The sequence below is a fragment of the Schistocerca piceifrons genome, chromosome 8 (assembly GCF_021461385.2).
Source record: "Schistocerca piceifrons isolate TAMUIC-IGC-003096 chromosome 8, iqSchPice1.1, whole genome shotgun sequence".
Taxonomy (NCBI): Eukaryota; Metazoa; Arthropoda; class Insecta; order Orthoptera; family Acrididae; genus Schistocerca; species Schistocerca piceifrons.
In genome coordinates this window covers 38,725,181-38,747,823 of record NC_060145.1, presented here as the reverse complement: position 1 = coordinate 38,747,823, position 22,643 = coordinate 38,725,181, and the positions used below count along the sequence as shown (strand labels likewise).

General features: G+C 43.7%; 1 protein-coding gene across 1 annotated transcript in view; it reads right to left on the bottom strand.

The window, feature by feature from the left end:
* LOC124711557 (ice-structuring glycoprotein-like) overlaps nt 1-19,525 on the bottom strand; it is a 31,876-nt gene extending 12,351 nt beyond the window's left edge. Inside the window, exons 1-2 of the mRNA XM_047241692.1 lie at nt 19,487-19,525; nt 1,456-1,589 (exon numbers count right to left, since the gene is read on the bottom strand). Coding sequence (XP_047097648.1) covers nt 1,456-1,589; nt 19,487-19,525 — 173 coding nt within the window. The remainder of the gene's footprint in view (nt 1-1,455; nt 1,590-19,486) is intronic.
* Between the last annotated feature and the right edge of the window lie 3,118 nt (nt 19,526-22,643).

Sequence of the window (22,643 nt, the reverse complement as noted above, 5' to 3'; positions counted from 1 at the left end):
TCCTGTTTACAGGTTTGGCTTTCCCAATAAATTCTTCAGGTTGTAACCAGTCAATTCCCTAAAAAACACACTCAGAGCGTCGTTGCGCGAAAGTGGTAGGGAGACACGACTTACAAGGGAACCTCCACATCGCACCCCCCTCAGAATTAGTTATGAGTTGGCACAGTGGATAGGCCTTGAAAAACTGAACACAGATCACTCGAGAAAACAGGAAGAAGTTGTGTGGAACTATGATAAAAATAAGCAAAATATGCAAACTGAGTAGTCCATGCGCAACATAGGCAACATTAAGGAGAATTTGATTTCAGGAGGGCCGTGGTCCCGTGGTTAGCGTGAGCAGCTGCGGAATGAGAGGTCATTGGTTCAAGTCTTCCCTCGAGTGAAAAGTTTACTTTTTTGATTTTCGCAAAGTTATGATCTGTCCGTTCGTTCATTGACGTCTCTGTTCACTGTAATACGTTTAGTGTCTGTGTTTTGCGACCGCACCGCAAAACCGTGCGATTAGTAGACGAAAGGACGTGCCTCTCCAATGGGAATGCCTCTCCAATGGGAACCGAAAGCATTTGATCGCGAGGTCATAGGTCAACCGATTCCTCCACAGGAAACCACGTCTGATGTATTCTATACGACACTGGTGACGGCATGTGCGTCACATGACAGGAACATATTGTCGACCGACCTAACTTGTGCACTTGGCGAATGGGTAAAAAGATTCTTCTACCTTTCTCGATTTAGGTTTTCTTGTGGATGTGATAATTACTCCCAAAAAAGTGATGAAAACATAAGAGTTTGTGACATAAACTGCAACAAATGAATGCAACAGTTTTACAGTCGCACAGTTTTCCCGGTGCTTTGTCAAAACATGTTTTTAAGGTTTTCAAATTTTTCCGTGTATAGACCGTCAAATCCTGCATATGTCCAAACAAATCTGAACATGTCCTAGAATTTTGGAGAGCGAATTTGACTATGTGTGAGTGACTGAACTTTGGTAATTGTCTGAAAATAAAAAAGTAAACTTCTCACTCGAGGGTAGACTTGAACCAAGGACCTCTCGTTCCGCAGCTGCTCACGCTAACCACAGGACCACGGCGTTCCTGCGCTCACCTTCTCCTTCATATTCCCTATCTTGCACATGGACAACTCAGTTTGTATATTTTGCTTATTTTTTTCATAGTTCCACACAACTTCTTCCTGTTTTCTCGATTGATCTGTGATTAGTTTTTCAAGGCCTATACACTGTGCCAACTTATAACTAAATCTGAGGGGGGTGCGATGGGGAGGTTCCCTTGTTAGAACAAACAGAAACCACGCAGAATGTTAGAGGATTCCCCACTGACGTTTGGTAACTGGTCGGTTGGAGCCACTGCTCGGTGTTTTCTCGGTCTTTTACCTACGAGACAGCCAGGTGAGGTAGAATAGACAAACAGACAGCCAGACGGACAGAGAGACACTCACCCGTGGACCTGCAGCGCCACAGGCTGGACCCCCTGCAAGTGGTGCTGCTTCGGAGCCGGCGGCGTGTACACGTAGAACGGCTGCTGCTGGTGGCTGCTGGCCGCTGACATGCAGCACGCCAGCACTGCCAGCACCTGAAACACCGCAAACGCACTTCTGTAGTCTGACTGGGCATCTCAGAGAAGTTCTGGACACAGCAGCAGGTGTTCCTCTTGCAAGACTCTGACCCGGGTTGTGGTTTCAGCTACAAGACGAAAGGATTGGGAATAACCCATTTTCCTCCATCACGATTTCTTGCAGGCATGGTTTAGAGCAGTCAACAGTCCTCGAGCCAATTACTTATCTACGTAGATACTTCGATGCAGTGCGGTGTCGAACACTTTTGGAAAATCTAGGAAAATAAAATCTTCCTCTTCAACACGTCTCATTTTTGCATGGTGGGTGGACAAAGCAAACTGTGTTTCACACCGACGGTTTTCCTGTGAATTCGTGCCGATTCTTTGAGACATCCTTGTCTTCCTGCAGGAACTCCATAATATAAAACCTTAGGTATATACACTACTGGCTATTAAAATTGCTACACTACGAACATGATGTGCTATAGACGCGAAATTTAACTGACAGGAAGAAGATGCTGTGATATGCAAATGATTGGCTTTTCAGAGCATTCACACTAGGTTGGCGCCGGTAGCGACACCTAAAACGTGCTGACATGAGCAAAGTTTCCAACCGATTTCTCATACACAAACAGCAGTTGACCGGCGTTGCCTGGTGAAACGTAGTTGTGATGCCTCGTGTAAGGAGGAGAAATGCGTAGCATCACGTTTCCGACTTTGATAAAGGTCGGATTGCAGTCTACCGCGATTGCGGTTTATCGTCTCGCGACATTGCTGCTTGCATTAGTCGAGATACAGTGACTGTTAGCAGAATATGGAATGGGTGGGTTCAGGAGGATAATACGGAACGCCGTGCTGGATCCCAACGGCCTCATATCACTAGCAGCCGAGATCACAGGCATCTTATCCGCATGGCTGTAACGGATCGTGCAGCCACGTCTCGATCCCTGAGTCAACAGATGGGGACGTTTGCAAGACAACAACCATATGCACGAACAGTTCGGCGGTTGCTGCAGCATGGGTTATCAGCTCGGAGACCATCGCTGCGGTTACCCTTGACGCTGCGTCAGAGACAGGATCGCCTGCGGTGGTGTACTGAACGACGAACCTGGGTGCACGAATGGCAAAACGTCATCTTTTCGGATGAATCGAGGTTCTGCTTACAGCGTCATGATGGTCGCATCCGAGTTTGGCGACATCGCTGTGAACGCACATTGGAAGCGTGTATTCGTCATCGCCATACTGGCGTATCAACTGGCGAGATGATATGGGATGCCATTGGTTACAAGTCTCGGTCACCTCTTGTTCGCATTGACGGTACTTTGAACAGTGGACGTTGCATTTCAGATGTATTACGACCCGTGGCTCTACCCTTCATTCGATCCCTGCGAAACTCTACATTTCAGCAGGATAATGCACGACCGCATGTTGCAGGTCCTGTATGGGCCTTTCTGGATACAGAAAATGTTGGACTGCTGCCCTTGCCAGCACATTCTGCAGATCTCTCACCAATTGAAAACGTCTGGGCAATGGTGGCCGAGCAACTGGCTCGTCACAATACGCCAGTCACTACTCCTGATGAACTGTGGTATCGTGTTGAAGCTGAATGGGCAGCTGTACCTGTACATGCCATCCAAGCTCTGTTTGGCTCAATGCCCAGGTGTATCGAGGCCGCTATTACGGCCATAGGTGGTTGTTGTGGGTACTGATTTCTGAGGATCTATGCACCCAAACTGCGTGAAGATGTAATCATATGTCAGTTCTAGTATAATATATTTGTCCAATGAATAACCGTTTATCAGCTGCATTTCTTCTTGGTGCAGAAATTTTAATGGTCTGTAGTGTATATGCACAGGCATCCTCTGCTAACTGACGCCAAGAATGCTGGCCTGCAGTACTGCGTGTCCGATCTCTCATAAACAGCAGTAAACTGTGCTCTTTTCCAGTCTCGTGGGAATATTCGTTGCGTAAGAGATCATCAGCATCGAAACAGACTACCCAAAAAAATAGCCATATAGCAATATAATTGTGTCAGACTTATGGAGAATGAGCTAAAAATACATAATTCTTTTTCACTATGGTTATTTCGTGTCCTTGCCTGTCATGAGAGACGGAGTGGGCTGACAGCCGTCCATAGTGTTGCTCTTCAGTCATATATAATAAAATTACGGCTGCCGGTATTTATTTTCTTCAAGCTCATGAAATCTGTTTATTCACTAGCCGCATAATAAGCTCTAATGTGTATTGCGTGGCTCTACTATATCTTTGGCACAGACAATAATCTTAAGATTTTCTTTCAACAGTAGTCCAATTACGCTAATAAGGGACCATATGCAGGATGAACCAGAACTTTGACAAACGTTGAGAAGTGGTAGTATATATATATATATATATATATATATATATATATATATATATACCCCCATACGGAATTTACCGTTCGTGCAGTGGCTTGCATGCCAAACAGATAGCTGTACTTTAGGTGCAACCACAAAGAAGGAATGACTGTTGAAGCCAGACAAACGTGTGATTCATGAAGATGGGTAGAAGTCTTCTCAGTAGTTGCAGCGCCAACAGTCTGGATGATTGATTGATCTGGCCGTGTAACATCAACCCAAAATGGCCTTGCTGGGCTGGTACTCAAAACAGCTGAAATCAAGGGGAACTACAGCCATAATTTCTCCCGAGGGAATGCAGCACGACTGTATGTCTAAATGATAGTGGCACCCTCTTGGGTAAAATAGTCTGGAGATAAAATAGTGCTCCATTCGGAGGACGGTCAGTACTCAGAAGGAAGTCGTCATCAGGAGAAAGGAGACCGCCATTCTACGAGTCGTAGTGTGGAAAGTTAGACCCCCTAATCGGGCAGATAGGTCACAACATTTAAGAAAGCAAACCGATAGATTGAAGTTAATTATAGTGGGAATTAGTTAAAGTTCGGTGGCAGGGTGAACACTACTTCTAGTCAAGTGAATACAGGATTGTTAATACAAAACCAAATAGGGGTAATGGAGGGGTAGGTTTAATAATGAATAAGAGAATAGGAATGCGGATAAGCTACTGTGAAAATAATAGTGAACGCATCATCCTAGCTAGGATCACACCCACCATAATAGTAAGGTTTATATACCAACTAGCTGCGCAGTTGAGAAGAAAATTGATGAAATGTATGAGATAACATAAATTATTCAGATAGTTAAGTAAGACAACAATTTAACTCTGATGGAGGACTGGAATTCGATAGTAGGAAAAGGAAAAATATTCGGTGAATATGGATTACTTAAAAGTAATGAAGAGGAAGCCGCCTGATAGAATTGTGGACGGAGCATAATTTAATCATATCTAACACTTAGTTTAAGAATCATGAAAGAAGAGACCTGGGAACGTCGGAAGCTTTCGTATTGATTGTATAATAGTAAGGCAGACATTAAGAATACAGATTTTAAATTGTAGGACATTTCCAGAACAGATGTGGACTCTGACCACAATTTATTGATTATGAACTGTAGCTTAAGGCTAAAGAAATTGCAAAAATGTAGGAAATTAAAGAGACGGGAGCTCTAGGCAACGACTAACTAGAAGAGGGGAAAAGAGTACAATAAAAGACGAATGGGTAGCTTTGAGGGATGAAATATGGAAGGCTGCGGTGGATCAAGTAGAAAGCCAAGGTGTACCAGGAATCCCTAGATATCACTGGAGATACTGAATTTAATTGATGAAAATGTAGCAAATGAAGTAGCGAAAGGGAATACAAACGTGAAACAATTAGATTGACAGTAAGTGAAAAATGACCAAGCAGGAATGGCTAGAGGTCAAATTTCACTAGGTGAAAGATAGATACCGCCTAAATGAAAATTAAAGAGACCTTTGGAGAAAAGAGAAGCACCTGTATGTCAACAGCTCCGATGGGAAACCGGTAATAAGCAAAGAAGAGAAAGCTGAAAGGTTGAAGGAGTATATAGACAGTCTCTAAAAGGGATATGAACTTGAAGACAACGTTATATAAAAGGAAGAGAGCGTGCACGAAGATGGGAGATATGATATTGGCAAAAGAATCTTACAGAACACTGAAAAATCTAAATCGAAACAATGCTCCTTTAGTAGACGACATTCCGTCAGAACTACTGATAACCTTTGGAAAGAGAGCCATAACCAAACTCTTACACCTGGTGTGAAAGATATATGAGATAGACCAAATAACATCAGGCTTCAGGAAGAATGTAATAATTCCAATTCCAAAGAAAGCAGGTGCTGACACATGTAAGATTAATAAGTCATGGCCGCAAAATACTAACACGAGTTCTTTACAGAAGAATGGATAAACTAGAAGGAGCCGATCTCGGGGAAAATCAGTTTGGATTACGGATAAATGTAGGAACACACGGAGTAATACTGTTGTTACGATTTCTCTTAGAAGGAAAGGTTACGGAAAGGCTACGTTTATAGCGTTTGTTGACTTGGGGAAAGATTTTGACTTTGTTGAATGGAATACTCTCTTTGAAATTCTGAAGGTAGTAGCGGTAAAACACATGGAGCGAAAGGCAATTTACAGCTTGTACAGAAACCAGACGGCAGTTATAGGTGTCAAGTAGCATCAAACGGAAGCACTGATTCATAAACGTGTGAGAGCAGTTGGTAGCCTATCCCCGATGTTATTCAATCTTTACAAACTGCAGGCAGTAAAAGAAATCAAAGATAAATTTGATATAAGAATTAAAGTTCAGGAAAAAGAAATAAAAATTTTGAGGTTTGCTGAGACTTTGAAATTTGGCCAGCGGTAGCGAAGAACTTAGAAGAGCGATTGAACGGAATAGACAGCGTCTTGAAATGAAGATATAAGATGAAAATCAACGAAAGCAAAGCAAGGAAATGAAATGTACTCGAATTAAATCTGGTGATGCTGAGGGAATTAGATTACGTAACGAGACACTAAAAATAGTTGATGAGTTTTACTATTTGTGCCGCAAAGTAACCGATGTTGGCCGAAGTAGATAGGATTTTAAATGTAGACTGGCAACGGCAAGAACAGTACTTCTGAAGAAGAGTGATTTGTTAACTTCGTGTATAGTTTAAAGTGCTAGGAAGTCTTTTCTGAAGGTATTTGTCTGAAGTGTACCCTTATATGAGTGTGAAACAGTTTAAACAACAAGGGAATGGAAGCTTTCGAAGTGTGGTACTATAAAAGAATGATGAAAGTTAGATGGGTAGATCGCGTAAGTAGTGAGGAGGTATGGAACGGAATAGAGGAGACAAGAAATTTGTGGCAAAACTTGGCTAAATGAAGGGATCGATTGATAGGACACACTCTGAGCCATCAAGAGATCATCAGTTTAACATTGGTGGCATGGTGGGATGGGGATGGATCAAGGTTGGCCAGATATCGCCCATGTACACTGGCCTGGCTCACTATAACCAATTTTATCCAATTGTTAGGTAATTAATGTCCTGTTGATGTCCCATAGAAGACCTGAACTGAAAGTACAACACTTTGTGGAATGAATTAGTGTTTCTGCTAGTACACGACATGTCTCAAATGAACGGAGTTTCCCCTCTAACGGAAATTTGTGGTAAGGTCTTATGGGACCAAACTGCTGATGTCGTCGGTTCCTATGCTTACGCACTACTTAAACTAACTTACGCTAAGGAAAACACACACACCCATGCCCAAGGTAGGATTCGAACCTCGGACGGGAGGGGCTGCGCGGACCGTGACAAGGAACCCCTAGACAGCGAGGCTACCCCGCGCAGCTCCCCTCTAACGGCAACGCGTTGAGGGTATGGAGAGTTCCACTGCGATAGAGAAGTTGTAGAGCTCTACGGAAACTAGTTGAAATTAGTGATCCGTGGAATAGCACATACGTTTAGGTGACTTATGTAGCTACGTGTATAAGGGTCCTGGACATGGTGCCAATGAGGCACTGAAGCTAGAAGTCAAATATATACTTAATAAAATTACGGCTACCGGTATTCATTTTCTTCAAGTTCATGAAATCCGATTATTCACTAGCCGCGTAATGAGCTCTAAGTCTATTGCGTGGCTCGACTATATCTTTGACACATACAATAATCTGACAGATTTTCTTTCAACAGCAGTCCAATAATGCTAATAAGGAACCGTATAGAGAATGAACCAGAACATTGACAAACTTTTAGAGGTGGTAGTGTGGACCAAAGCAACAAATAAATGTATACTAAATAATGAGACAAAAAGAACAACAAAAAAGTCCAGTAAACATGGGTTTAAAGTGTACACCTGAAGATATACGAGCAGCTGTTCATCTTCAGTAGCGTGAAACACGTTTCTACTGCTAGCTCTTTGCTTAATTATTTTCGTAGGAGATAGTATGGACTAGAAAACGCGCGCGCACACACACACACACACACACACACACACACACACACACACACACACACAAAATATGCCAGATAAACATGGGCTCGAAAGTGGATACCTCAATGAAACACATCTGTTCTACTGCACAAGTGCTCATAAGTTTTAAAGTATGCATTTTAGAGCCCATGTTTATTGCACATTTTTTGTCGTTGTTGTTTTGGTCCACACTATCACCTCTGAAAATGTGGAAAGCAAAGCTTCTCAGTCGAAGATATGTGTATCACAGTAGCGAAGATGAACAACTGATCATAGATCTCAAGGTATACAATTTAGAGCTCACGTTTACTACAAATTTTTGTCTGTAGTATCACCTCTGAAAATATGGAAAGCAAAGAATTTCAGTCGAATGCATATGTATCACTGTAGCGAAAATGAATAAGCGCTTTTAAGGTGTACGCTGTAGAGCCGTGTTTGTTGAACACTTTTGTTGTTTCAGTCCATACTACCACCTCTGAATGTTTGTCGGTGGAGTTGTGGTTCACCCTGTAGATGAGTTACCATTACACCCTGAAAAGTTAGTTGAACGCTGATCAGGTGCTCCAATTTATTCATGTATTTTCCAATGTTGACCAGCTTCGCTAATGTAAGGCTCATTCTAAGGGATTAAGGATTAAAAAGCTGTCATTTTAGTGAGAATACAAGAGAAATGACGCATACTGTCAAACTTGTGGGAAAGAATACGCTACCAAGAACTAATTGAAACAGTAAGAAACGCCGTACGCTGTGAAGGATAAAATTGAGCTGAAACTTGTAGATGGTTAGATTTATATATCAGGATGATGTATGCCTCTGATGAAGAATTGGGGGCAAGAGCTGCGGTCTTCCAGTTGCATGGATCGTGTCCCGGTTGCCGCTATGGAATTCTTGTGACGGCAGAACGGGTTCTAGCGGATGCTGTCGATTGACTGGCTCCGGCCGCAGGCGTTGAGGAAGCCCGGTATGCGGAACTAGCAGCGTAAACTCGTTCTCCCATTTCTACGGTTACCAATAATGGTCACAATGATCACGCTTTAGTTCTGTTAATTCTATTTTGTGAACTTTGTCTTGTGAAGGAGTGTAAACTACCTCGCGTCCGTAGTAGAATACTGCACGTGTACCCCGGGTAACGCTGTATGAACTAGGACGAATCGGCAACTACTCCACATATTAGATTTCCTGGCTACAAACACGCGGACAAATCAAAATCAAAAAGCCTTAAGAATAGACCTTTTCAGGACCAACTGATTAAAAGGATTGGCCCTTCAGTCCGAGTATGCCATTTGGGTACAGAAGACATTAGCGGAGCTAAAAGCAAGTACCTATCTAAGCTCCTTGTAGATAATGATACTGACATAGTCCTAACCCAGGAAGTACACGCTCTATGAAAAACGTGCGTAAAAGAGGTAATTTCCATGGCTACGATCTTATGGGTACTACATACCACGGTGTGTACGGTGTTGCCACCCATATAAGGAGCAATACCAAACATGCTCTCCTCATTTCAACGAAAAGAGAAAATGAGATCCCTTATATCTCGATTGAAATGGAGAAGACCTTTATACATACAAGCCACCAAATGTGCCGTGGTCACCGGATGTTCTGTCGATTACTGTTCAGCCATCGATTAATACATGATATTTTAATAGACTATGGTAATTGGAACTATGCAAGCGACAATGAATGTGATACTGCGCTCAACGACTGAGCGAACACGAAAATCTATAACTCGTTAATGATGCTAAGGATCTGGGGACTTTAGTATCTCCAGCTTGGCGAAGAGATTACAAGCCGGATCTCTGCTATTTGTATCCCGGGACTGCAGAGTCATACATAATATCCGAAACACCCGACAAAGGTCAGTAATACTCGATATGAGGCTCCCTGTCGCAACGGTGAGATCTGTACCGCGACCCAGATGGAACTTCTACAAGGCTGATTGGCGGAGTTCTACGGACCACATAGATAAATATATCTATTTTATTCCGTCAGAACCTAAAATCTACTCTCGATTTGTCGGGGCTATTCTTACTGCTGCCAAGAAGTTTATTCCTCGTGGACACAGAAAGGAATATATACCAGGATGGAAAGAACATTTCGAACAACTTTATAAAGAATATAACGAAACTGGGGATAGCGATATTGCAGGTGACCTCCTCGAAAGTCTTGACGCTGCTACAAGAGTACGATGGTACGAGACGGTAAAAAATGTAAACTTCAGACACTCAAGCAGAAAGACATGGAGCCTTCCGCGTTAGCTTGGCGGAGCCTCCAATAAACCGGGTCAGAACCCTGATATTTCAGGAAACTAAATCGCTAACCATATAGCTGAAACATCTCAACAATACCATAATAAACAATACTTCGGAGGAAACGTGAAAAAGGAGAGGAAATTATGTAATGGTCTAACAAAGGACTCCGTCTTAGACCCTATGCACAGGTCAACGAAATTCTGCTACGTGTACGATATTGCTCTTGCTTGTAGAAGCAAAGATCTCGGACAAGTGGAGACAATTCTCTCAGAAGATCTAGCCATTATGAGCTCCAATTTTAGAAAGTGGCGACTTAAACCCAATACAAGTAAAACTGAAATATGTACATTCCATCTGAACAACAAACAAGCTGACACGAAGCTCAGAGTGAAACTTAACGGAAACGCTCTTTGCCATAACAAGTACCCTCTTGGTGTCACCATTGACCGCACCCTTCCATAAAAAAATCTGAGAATACCGCTGCCAAGATAAAAAAATCGTAACCGTCTTATTAAAAAATTGTATGGGATGACATGGGGAGCTTCAGCAGATACCTTGCGAACATTATCCATGCGCTGGTGTTCGCATAAGCCGAGTACTGAGCCCCGGTGCGGTTAAACAGCTCTAACACCAACTTGATCGACGTCCAGCTGAACCACACTATGCGGCTAATAACTGGGACGATCCGACTACCACCCGTTTATTGGCTTCCTCTGCTGAGCAACATCTATCCACGCATGATCCTTAGAACTGAAGCCTTGCTTAGGGAATACCGCAAGCTGCAGGAGAACCTGGAATTACGCATACAGGGAGACATCAATTCCATCTTTACGGCAAGAAGAACAGCTAGATGCCAGTAACATCGAGGTGAGAGACCTGTGGGATCAGAATTGCCAACTTATTGAAAATCGTGAAGAGCGTGAGTTGATCCGTAAATATAACAGTAATAGTTCTGGTACAGAACTCGAAACTATGGGTCAAACTGAACACTGGACATGGTCGATGCGCAGACTCACTTTATAAATGGGGTGCTAAAGAGTCTCTGGTTTGTGACTGTGGACCTCCGAACCAGACAGTCAAGCACATTAGAGATGAATGCCCGTTGCGTTCCTATCAGGGGGGATAGAGGGACCTCATGAAAGCTGGCCGATATAGATCTTATATGGATTGGGAAATTAAATATTGACTTTTACTTAGTTTTGTAGGTAGTTTAGTCTTTCTGTATTCTAGGTATACACATAAACTAATGTTATATACCTGTATTTTTACACTAGATGTGAGCCATACGAGTAAATAAATAAATGTCTTGTGAAATAGCGGTTTTATCTCCAGCTGAAGTCCGTACCTTCACACGTTTAAGGTCGTACATAGGCCGATGTGTTGGAAGTATCACCTGCTATAACGACGAAAATGAGTTATGTCTCGAATAGACGTTTTTCCTCTGGCCTTCCCATAATCAGGGCTCTTCCTCTGTGCCCTTCAGGCACGTGAGAGGAAGGTCATTTGGGAAGGGATGGAGCTTACCAATTAACTTTGGCTCAAGTATTCCTCATAACACAGGAAAACCAATACATAGACCATGTCGGACACAGAGCGAGGTGGTGCAGTGGCTAACACACTGGACCCGCATTCGGGAGTACGACGGTTCAATCCCGCGTCCGGCAATCCTAATTTAGGTTTTCTGTGATTTCCCTGAATCGCTCCAGGCGAATGCCGAGATGTTTCCTTCGAAAGGGCACTGCCGACTTCCTTCAGTCGCCGAGCGGAGTGGCCGCGCGGTTTGAGGCGCTATGTCACGGATTGCGCGGCTCCTCCTGCCGGAGGTTCGAGTCCTCCCTCGTGCATTGGTGTGCGTGTTGTTATTAGCATAAGTTAGTTTAAGAAGTGTGTCAGTCTAGGGACCGGTGACCTCAGCAGTTTGGTTCCTTAGGAACTGACAGACATTTGAAGATTTTTGAGAAGCCCTGTCCTGACTGTTCACCGTACGCATCACGCCGTGTCTGCTCGCTATACTTCCTCCAGGCGGTGGGAAGAATGTTTATGATCAGTGTTTTAGGATTTAATCGGTAACATTACATACGCAACCAGATCATTTGTGTCATGACTTTAGGACAATTCGGCGAGGATTTAGTATAGGTCTGTTACCAGTGTGAGTTTCCTATTTTATTCGCTAAAATGCTGTAGCTTTAGCCTAATTTCCTGTTTTGTTTAACTGCAGACGATATGAAGATGTTCAACGAACGAAGCCGGTCATAACACAATGAATGTGTAACAATACAGCTAAGGTGGTTTTCATTAATCGATTACCTGAAGAGATTATTTTGTGAATTTACTGCATAATCTATGCGTTCTACCAATGAAATGCAGTATTCGTCCTCCCTAAAATATAGTCCTTATTTAAACTTCTCCCACCTGTAAGCCGAGTTAAAAGTTTGAAAGACATCATCTAAATATATGTAAGTTATCACGTTATAGAAATTTAATGGAGGTCTCTTACTGCTCTTGAGCAAGATCTAACGATTCTTATGGCTCAAGGTCAACTGCCATAATTCGCGCCATGCAGATATCGTGCGTAAGTAATTTTGTAATTCGCTTTGACCTTCTGGTGGCTTTACTTAGCAGAAAACAGTGGCGTCATCTGCACAAAACTTAAGACGACTGTTCATATTATATCTTATTTACACAAAGTGGAGAAACATGACGTGATAATGGTAGGTCACAGTATAGAAAAGAATCTGGAAAATATTCCACCTAACGCTAGGCAGGAAGTGCAGCGCTGTGAAACTACGACCACACAACGATAGCCAGTCACCTTGTCCCAGCTAACACACCTCATCGTAAAGAGTGCCGCAACTGATTAAATTAGATGAACGTAAAGGATTCAACTGAACAAAGCTAGGCCAGCTATAAATTCCTATCCACGGCTGGTTACGTTAGAAGCGATTTTCTGCATTGCATACCGAGTAAAGCTTGACTTTTAAATCATCCATGCTAAAAGTATCCTAACGCGATTAATTTACTGAGTTAGTAGTCTACAACGACAACAACTGTGTGTGGCTCAACGGCTGAGTGCATATCGTTCAACTGGATGCCTTTTCGGCGACTAGCGTGTCCTTAGCCTACCTCAGTTATCCGAGCTGGGCTAGAGTTTAACGTGGGATCCGAGCCACGAGTCACTCCTTGCGACTCCACACCACGTTCAGAGGTGAAGATTAGACTAAAATCCGAGTGAAAATTCCTGTACTCCGACCAGGATTCGATCCATGCAAACATTTTACCGCTGGACATTATAAGGGAAATGGTCAATTATCCTTCTTTTCTCATGTACTGGGGTATCACTTTTTTTTCAAGTTGTCTTCTGACTGTTTTAATGCGGAACGCCACGAATTCCCCTGCTGCTCCAACCTCGTCCTGTCAGAGCAGCACTTGCACCTTACATAGTCAGTTATTTGCTGGGTGAATTCGAGTGTCTTTCTACCCCTACAAGTTTTACCCTCTACAGTTCCCTCTAGTACCCTTATGGCTTAACACACGTCCGGTGAACCTTTCTTCTTTTCAGTAATTTTCTGTATGTTTCTATCTTCCTCGATTCTGCGCAGAAGCTCCTCATTGATTGTCTTGGGGACTGGCTATTTGTGTTGTCCTCATCCTTACATCACCATCATCATTCGTGACAGTGACTAGATTTGACTGTGGAAAAAAAAATTGGACTGTGTAAAAACTGAGACTCTGTACGGGCGCTGATGACCGCGCAGTTGGGCGCCCACAAACCAAACATTATCTTCGTCATTGATTGTCTTATAGTCCACCTGATTTTCAACATTATTCTGCAGCACCACTTTTCAAACACATCGATTGATTCCTTTTCCGGTTTTTAAGTGTCCACGATTCATGAGTATTCGAGACGTGCGATAAATTCACGACACGGTCCTATAATGTTAAAATTGTGATCAGAAATTTCATATAGTTTTAACAATTTTAATGACCTAGTTGTTGCCTTACATCTGAAGTATGTAATCAAATAAGAATGTGACGTAAATGATAATGAATTTTATTATTTTCCGTTGATTACTTATTATAAACTGTATTTATTTCGAAATTTAACTATTAGGGTAGGAATTTTTGGCGGTCCGCATCAATCGAGTCAGAAGATTGATCAAACAAATACAAATTATACATATAGGACGAAGAAAAATTTGCACAATCGGATTTCGCAGTGCGATTTCTCACATTCTCACATACTAGACACACAAAAATGTCTCTCGCAAAATTCCGGCAGGAAATGAACGTTAAAGACTGGCATTCTGGCAACACTGTATTCAGATGTACGGTAACTACCTCTGTTACGTACTTCTGCAGCGCTGTGTACTTGGTGCAGTGTATAGCGTTTTGGGTTAACATGCAGGAGGACGAGGGTTCGATACTGGAGCGAGGTATATTTGTTTTTATTTTCCAGTTTCATTCTGCCAAATAATACTGTAGTATACAACTTAACTTAAGCCACCATGTATCCGACGTTTACTTAGCACATTCCTCTTGAGGAAGTGTAGTGGACCTGAAAGTGACAAGAATAGTTGCTCAAAATGGCTCAGAGCACTATGGGACTTAACTGCTGTGGTCCTCAGTCCCCTAGAACTTAGAGCTACTTAAACTAACCTAAGGACATCACACACATCCATGCCCGAGGCAGGATTCGAACCTGCGACCGGTGTGGTCACGCGGTTCCAGACTGAAGCGCCTAGACCGCACGGCCACACCCGGCCGGCAATAGTTGCTAATCGATGGGACTATAGGGGGAGGGTACACAGAAAACAGGTTTGGAATCTAGTAGACATAATGGTGCGAAACAATTCGCATCCACGACGTGCAAAAGGCTTTTTTAAAAGCTAACCAATGAAAAGATTGTACTTCCATTCCTGTGCTCGTAGTATATAAGCGCAAACATTTTGTAGAAGAACCACTGTAAACGTTGTATGGTGATTAACACACTAGATAACGTAACACGCAGACTACATTTAGCAAATAAAAACAAATTCTCCTCGATGCAGAATCGAACCGTAAACCTCCCGCAGGGTAACCCACAGTGCTACCAACTGCATCAATTACACAGCATTACATTTATATACTGACAGATGTAGTTACCGTACATGTGATTAGAGTGTTGCCAGATTGCCAATCTTTGACGTCCATTTACTGCCGGAAATATGTGCAGGATAAAATTTTATGACAGACAGTTTTGTATTCTTAGTGTGTGACGAATCGCGTTGCGAAGTCCGAGTGCGCAAATTTTTCTTCACCCTGTATATAAATCTATATATGGCAGTATATTTCAACAACGACTTCTTACTAAATGGAGTAGTTGTTGCCATATACTGCCTTGTTGTATTGTTGGAATTTTAAGTTTATACTTGCAAGTTAATTCCAATGATTCTTTGTGACGAAATTTGCCAGTGGAATTACGCACTGACGCCCTGTATTTCTTACTTTATCCTATTTAGAGAGATAATTTTTAATTTATCGAAACATTGTAACTGTCTGTTACAAAAAGTTCTAATTTTGAAAACGTTGTGCGAACATGGAAATGGTTATTTGTGAAATGAAGATAATAAACAAACAGATTAATGCATTTCAACCACACGGTTTTATTTTCTGAAAATCAAAACCTGGATCATACTACCTGGACGCAAAATTATTCCTTCATCTAGCCTTGTTTTCGTCAAGGAGCCGCAAGAATCAGGTGATGAGCAATAAAACGTTTGTTGTTAGAGCTTCCTTCTCACTCATTGTGAATGCACTATATTGTGAACAAAGTGCACCTGATTTAAATGGCATTTACAGACATTTGCCAAGTTAGAACGTTTAATTGTTTATGGATTAAGAGGGGAGGGTCGTAACAGACTCCTGGTCGAACGTTTTATAAGTTCTGCTATAGAAATATGACTGCATGAAGATAGACAACATGTGATACGTAGGTTGAAACGTTATTAATAATGAAAACGAAGTGTCACATGTTTTAAATATTGATAATGTACATGCAGCTTGAATCAACATTTATTCTAACAAGTACATCAGATCAGTATGTGTGAATCAAGACAATAGCGAGAAGGAAAACAGAAGTCAAATTTTAAACGCACTTTCTTTCTCGCATCACATGTCGTACAGTGAATGCTCGAAATCCCTGCCTTCAACATCCATAACTAGTACAGCATAACGCAGTAGCAAGTTAGTCGTACACAACTTCACTGCCTGGCACACACAAAGATCTTAATAATGTTGGGGTTGAAGCTCTTCCGTGTTTGATTTAACAATACGTGTGTTGTATTTTGCTAAAGGCGGACCCTATCCAAAAACATACGAACACCTTATCTAACCAGACAAACCTCCACGTGCTCGTCGCTGATTTTCTGTCGTTTTATGGCCGTACCTGCACCACACTGAATTTCTGACTTATACAGAATGGCTCAGGAGCAATATTCAATCATCAGAGATATGACGGGAACGATCATTCGAAGCAAAAAACTCTAGTAAATATGGGCTCTATAGTACGTACGTAAGAGCTACTAGCATTTGTTCAGTGAAAGAGAGGTGTTTCACAGTAGAGAACATGAACAAGTGTTCAGAGCTTTTACGTATGTAGTATAGAGCCCACGTTCACTTGTCATTTATTTCTTGTTTTGCTCCTTACTTCCATCTTTCAAAATATGGAAAGGCAAGATTTTCATTAGAAGAGGTTTGTTTCACAGTCTCGAAGATGAAGAGGTGCTCGTAGCTCCTGAGGTATGCATTTTAGAGTCCCATGTTCACCAGAGGTTTTTGTTTTGAATGAGCGTTCCAGTCATATCCAACGGAAAGTTTTGCTCGTTTAGACAATCCTTACCATGCCCCTGACCTTATTATCAGGTCGCTTTTCTCCATCCTGTGCAGATCAAGTAAAACACGTAACCTCTCACTCTTCCTAGGGAAACACCAGACATAGGTAATGAATTACAGTCAGTTTCCATGTACTTTGCTCTTTAAAATCACGTATCAAGTTTCACCGCTGACACGATATTCTACATGCAAGCAATTTTATTAGAAAAGATTTGCGATAAAAATAAATGTGTATGTCACGATTGGCTACGAGTCCCTCAAAAGGGATATTCAGCCGCATGTAACCAATTTCTTTCAATTAGCCGCTGTTAACCTATCCTAGTAATCCTATGGGCAAAACAGAAACTACATTTTAACGCAGAATTTGAACCACGCGTCGTTTCTGGCACATCTTCACATAATTAAAAGGTGAAAGGCAGACTGCCCCGGGATTCAGTCTTCCGGTGATAAGTTTCCCAGGCACGCGACTTCACCCGTAGACCAACAAGCCCGACAGGTTTATGATGGACTGTGGAGAGATGTCGGCAGTCCTTGCAATACTCTGAAGTGACAAAGTTGTGTGATAGCGATACGCACATGTACAGATGGGGGTTGCACCGCTTACACCATGTGTGAAAGGGGCAGAGCATTGGCGGAGTTGTCATTTGCACTCAGGGAATTCATGTGGAAAGTTATCCAACGTGATTTTGGCGTGCACGACCTAAATTAATAGACTTTTAACTTGGAATGTTCAAATGTGCGTGAAATCTTATGGGACTTAACTCCGAAGGTCATCAGTCCCTAAGCTTACACACTGCTTAACCTAAATTATCCTAAGGACAAACACACACACCCATGCCCGAGGGAGGACTCGAACCTCCGCCGGGACCAGCCGCACAGTCCATGACTGCAGCGCCTTAGACCGTAATGTGGAATGGTAACTGGAGCTACATGCATGGGATGTTCCATTTTGCAAACCGTGAGGGAGAGATCCACAAGCAGTGTGACGAGAATACCAAATCGTAGGTATTACTTCTCACCACGGACAACGCTTTCGCCGCCTGCCTTCACTTAACGACCGAGGGCAGCTATGTTAATGAGCTATGGCAGCAAACGACCGAAGAGTGCCTTTGCTAACAGCACGACATCTCCTGAGGCGCCTTTGCTACGCTCGTGACCATATCGTTTGGACCTTAGACGACTGCAGAACCGCGGCCTGGTGAGATGAGTCCCGATTTCACTTTTCTAAGAGCTGATGGTAGGGTTCGAGTGTCGCGCAAACACCCCATGAGCCATGGACCCTAGTTGCCAACAGGGCACTGTGCAAGCTGGTAATGGCTCCATAATCTACATCTACATCTGCATTTATACTCAGCAAGCCGCCCAGCGGTGTGTGGCGGAGGGCACTTTACGTGCCACTGTCATTACCTCTCTTTCCGGTTCCAGTCGCGTATGGTTCGCGGGAAGAACGACTGCCGGAAAGCCTCCGTGCCCGCTCGAATCTCTCTAATTTTACATTCGTGATCTCCTCGGGAGGTACAAGTAGGGGGAAGCAATATACTCGATACCTCATTCAGAAACGCACCCTCTCGAAACCTGGGCAGCAAGCTACACCGCGATGCAGAGCGTCTCTCTTGCAGAGTCTGCCACTGAAGTTTGCTAAGCGTCTCCGTAACGCTATCACGCATACCAAATAACCCTGTGACGAAACGCGCCGCTCTTCGTTGGATCTTGTCTATTTCCTCTGTCAGCCCAACCTGGTACGGATCCGACACTGATGAGCATTACTCAAGTATAGCTCGAACGAGTGTTTTGTCAGCCACCTCCTTTGTCGATGGACTACATTTTCTAAGGACTCTCCCAATGAATCTCAACCTGGTACCCGCCTTACCAACAATTAATTTTATATGATCGTTTCACTTCAAATCGTTCCGCACGCATACTCCCAGATACTTTACAGAAGTAAAATAATGGTACGGACTCTGTTTATTGACTGGAAATGTGTATGTTCGGGTACTTTGAGACCAACTGAAGCAATTCACGGACTTCATGTCCCCAAGAAATGATGGAATTATTTATGGATGACAATGTGCCATATCATAGGGCCACAGCTGTTCGCAATCGGTATGAAGAACATTCGGGAGATCTCGAGCTAATGTCTTGGCCACCCAGACGGCACGACATGAGATCCATCGAACGTAATCGAGAGGTCAGTTCGTGACAAAATCCTGCACCAACAACACTTTCGCAGTTATGGACGCATGGCTCGGTATTTCTACAGGAGATTTCCAAGGTTGAGTCCATGCTATGTCGAGTAGCTGCACCACGCTGGAAACAAAGGATGTCCAAGAGGATATCCCACGAGTTTTGCGACCCCAGTGTAATCATTAGAGTGACTGAGGAGGATGCTACACGCTGGCTGGTAAACACAGTGCACGCTTTACCTTGAGCATCGGCGTCGTGTCTCTGTGGGCGGCCCTCATGGTGGGAGCGGTGCCTCCGCTGTGCTGTGGGGGTCCTGCCGCAGTCGCTGTGGACAGGCGTGTGCGGCCGCGACCCACATAGGCCCGTCTTATAGCGGCGGCGGCTGCCAGCCGCCCGCCGGCCAGCCTGCCCTACCACAGGGTCCACCAGGGGCGCGGGGAAAGTGCTGTGTGCCTCTCTGGCCCGCCAGTTTCGTCACATTTCTGCAAGTCCCGGCTCGTGCGACATCACGATACGGTAAAATCCACAGTCACATACAAGCAGCACGTGCTGGACCTGCTGTCGATAAGGCTGGGTCACATATACACTACTGCCCATTAAAATTGCTACACCAAGAAGAAATGGGGATGATAAACTGGTATTCATTGAACAAATATACTAGAACTGGCATGTGATTACATTTTCACGCAGTTTGGGTGCATCCTGAGAAATCAGTACCCAGAACAACCACCTTTGGCCGTAATGTCTTGATACGCCTGGGCATTGAGTCAAACATAGCTTGGATGGCGTGTACCGGTACAGCTGCCCGTGAAGCTTCAACACGATACCACAGTTCATCAAGAGTAGTGACTGGCTTATTATGACGAGCCAGTTACTCGGCCACCACTGACCAGACGTTTTCAATTGGTGAGAGATCTGGAGAATGTGCTGGCCAGGGCAGCAGTCCAACATTTTATGTATCCAGAAAGGCTGGTACAGGACCTGCAACATGCGGTCGTGCATTATCATGCTGAAATGTAGGGTTTCGCAGGGGTCGAGTGAAGAGTAGAGCCACGGGTCGTAACACATCTGAAATGTAACGTCCACTGTGCCGTCAATGCGAACAAGAGGTGACCGAGACGGGTAACCAATGGCACCCCATACTATCAAGCCGCGTGATAGGCAAGTATGGCGATGTCGAATACACGCTTCCAATGTGCGTTCACTGCAATGTCGGCAAACTCGGATGCGACTATCATGATGCTGTAAACAGAACCTGGATTCATCCAAAAAAATGAAGTTTTGCCATTCGTGCACCCAGGTTCGTCGTTGAGTACACCATCGCAGGTGCTCCTGTCTGTGATGCAGCGTCAAGGGTAACCGCAGCCATGGTCTCCGAGCTGATAGTCCATGCTGCTGCACACGACGTCGAACTGTTCGTGCAGATGGTTGTTGTCTTGCAAACGTCCCCTTCTGTTGACTGAGGAATCGAGATGTGGCTGCATGATCCGTTACAGCAATGCGGATAAGATGCCTGTCATCTCGACTTCAAGTGATACGAGGCCGTTGGGATGCAGCACGGCGTTCCGTATTACCCTGCTGAACCCACCGATTCCATATTCTGCTAACAGTCATTGTATCTCGACTAACGCGAGCAGCAGTGTCACGATACGATAAAACGCTACAATCCGACCTTTATCAAAGTTGGAAACGTGGTGTTACGCATTTCTCCTCCTTACACGAGGCATCACAACAACGTTTCACCAGGCAACGCCGGTCAACTGCCGTTTGTGTATGAGAAATCGGTTGGAAACTTTCTCATGTGAGCACGTTGTAGGTGTCGTCACCGGCGCCAGCCTTGTGTGAATGCTCGGAAAAGCTAATCATTTGCATATCACAGCATCTTCTTTCTGTCGGTTAAATTTCACGTCTGTAGCACGTCATCTTCGTGGTGTAGCAATTTTAATGGCCAGTAGTGTATGAAAATCTCGGACATCATATGTCTTGACATTACACTATAGGGGAAAAACGGGCAGTGCGGGGAGGGGGAATGGAGATCGCACACTCCTAATCGCTGACAAAGTTGCAGAATGAAATTGTAGTCGTCAAGGTGATATTTAAGAGCTTGGCTTCAATATCATTAGAGACGAAGCAGAAGCATCTCTAGACACGCCTTTGCTTGTGTTCGGAACTATCTTCGACGGGGAAGTCATTACTGAAGACCTACTTCAATTACGGTGTTTACAGGCCAAAGTTGTGTCCGGAGACGTCCCGGACAGCGGTGGGATACCAACCTAATTACCGCCCTCCAAATGGCCCGATAACCAGGAGTGGTCGTCGGGGCTGCCATTTCTTTACACAGCGAGACTCCTTTCATCCGTGGCTCTCTTACAGCACAGCCGTACGTCGGTAATATTCTACAATCTGTGTTCGTTGCCCTTCATGGCTAGCCATAATTTAATGCCCTCCCACATACGGCGACAGTTTTGTGTGCTTGTCTTTGTGCTTGCCAAACCGTACTTTGGTTAGCAAGGTCGCCGAATCTCTCCTTAATTGACAACGTTCTGACCATTACGGTCAGGGCCCCCCCAAGCATCTCGGTATTTTGACGATGTAATTCGTCGATTGGACAGAAAGCGTTTCCGTTTTTTTTTTTTCATCAGTCTTCTGTCTCGTTTCATGCGACTCACCACGAATTCCTCTCCTATGCTAACCTCTTCATCTCAGAGTAGCACTTGCGGCCTACGTCCTCAATTATTTGCTGGATGTATTCCAATTGTCTTCCTCTACAGTTTTTGCCGTCTACAGCTTCCTTTAGTACCATGGAACCCATTCCCTCATGTCTTAACAGATGTCCTATCATCCTGTCCCTCCTCCTTATCAGTGTTTTCCACATATTCCTTTCTGCTCCGATTCTGCGTACAACTTCCTCATTCCTTACCTTATCTGTTCACCTAATTTTCAACATTCGTCTGTAGCACTACATCTCAAATGCTTCGATCCTCTTCTGTTCCGGTTTTCCCACAGTCAATGTTTCACTTCCGTATAATGCTGTACTCCAGACGTACATTCTCAGAAATTTCTTCCTCAAATTAAGGCCGATATTTGATATTAGTAGACTTCTCTTGGCCAGGAATGCCTTTTTTGCCATAGATATTCTGCTTTTGATGTCCTCCTTGCTCCTTTCAGCATTGGTTATTTTACTGCCTAGGTATCAGAATTCCTGAACTTCATCTACTTCGTGACCATCAATCCTGATAATAAATTTCCCGCTATTCTCATTTCTACTACTTCTCATTACCTTCGTCTTTCTTCGGTTTACTCTCAATCCGTATTGTGTGCTCATTAGACTTCAGCCGTATCTGCTCCAAATCCTGTGTCCGCAGCTCGAGGTCTAGGGGCTAGCGTTGCTGCCTC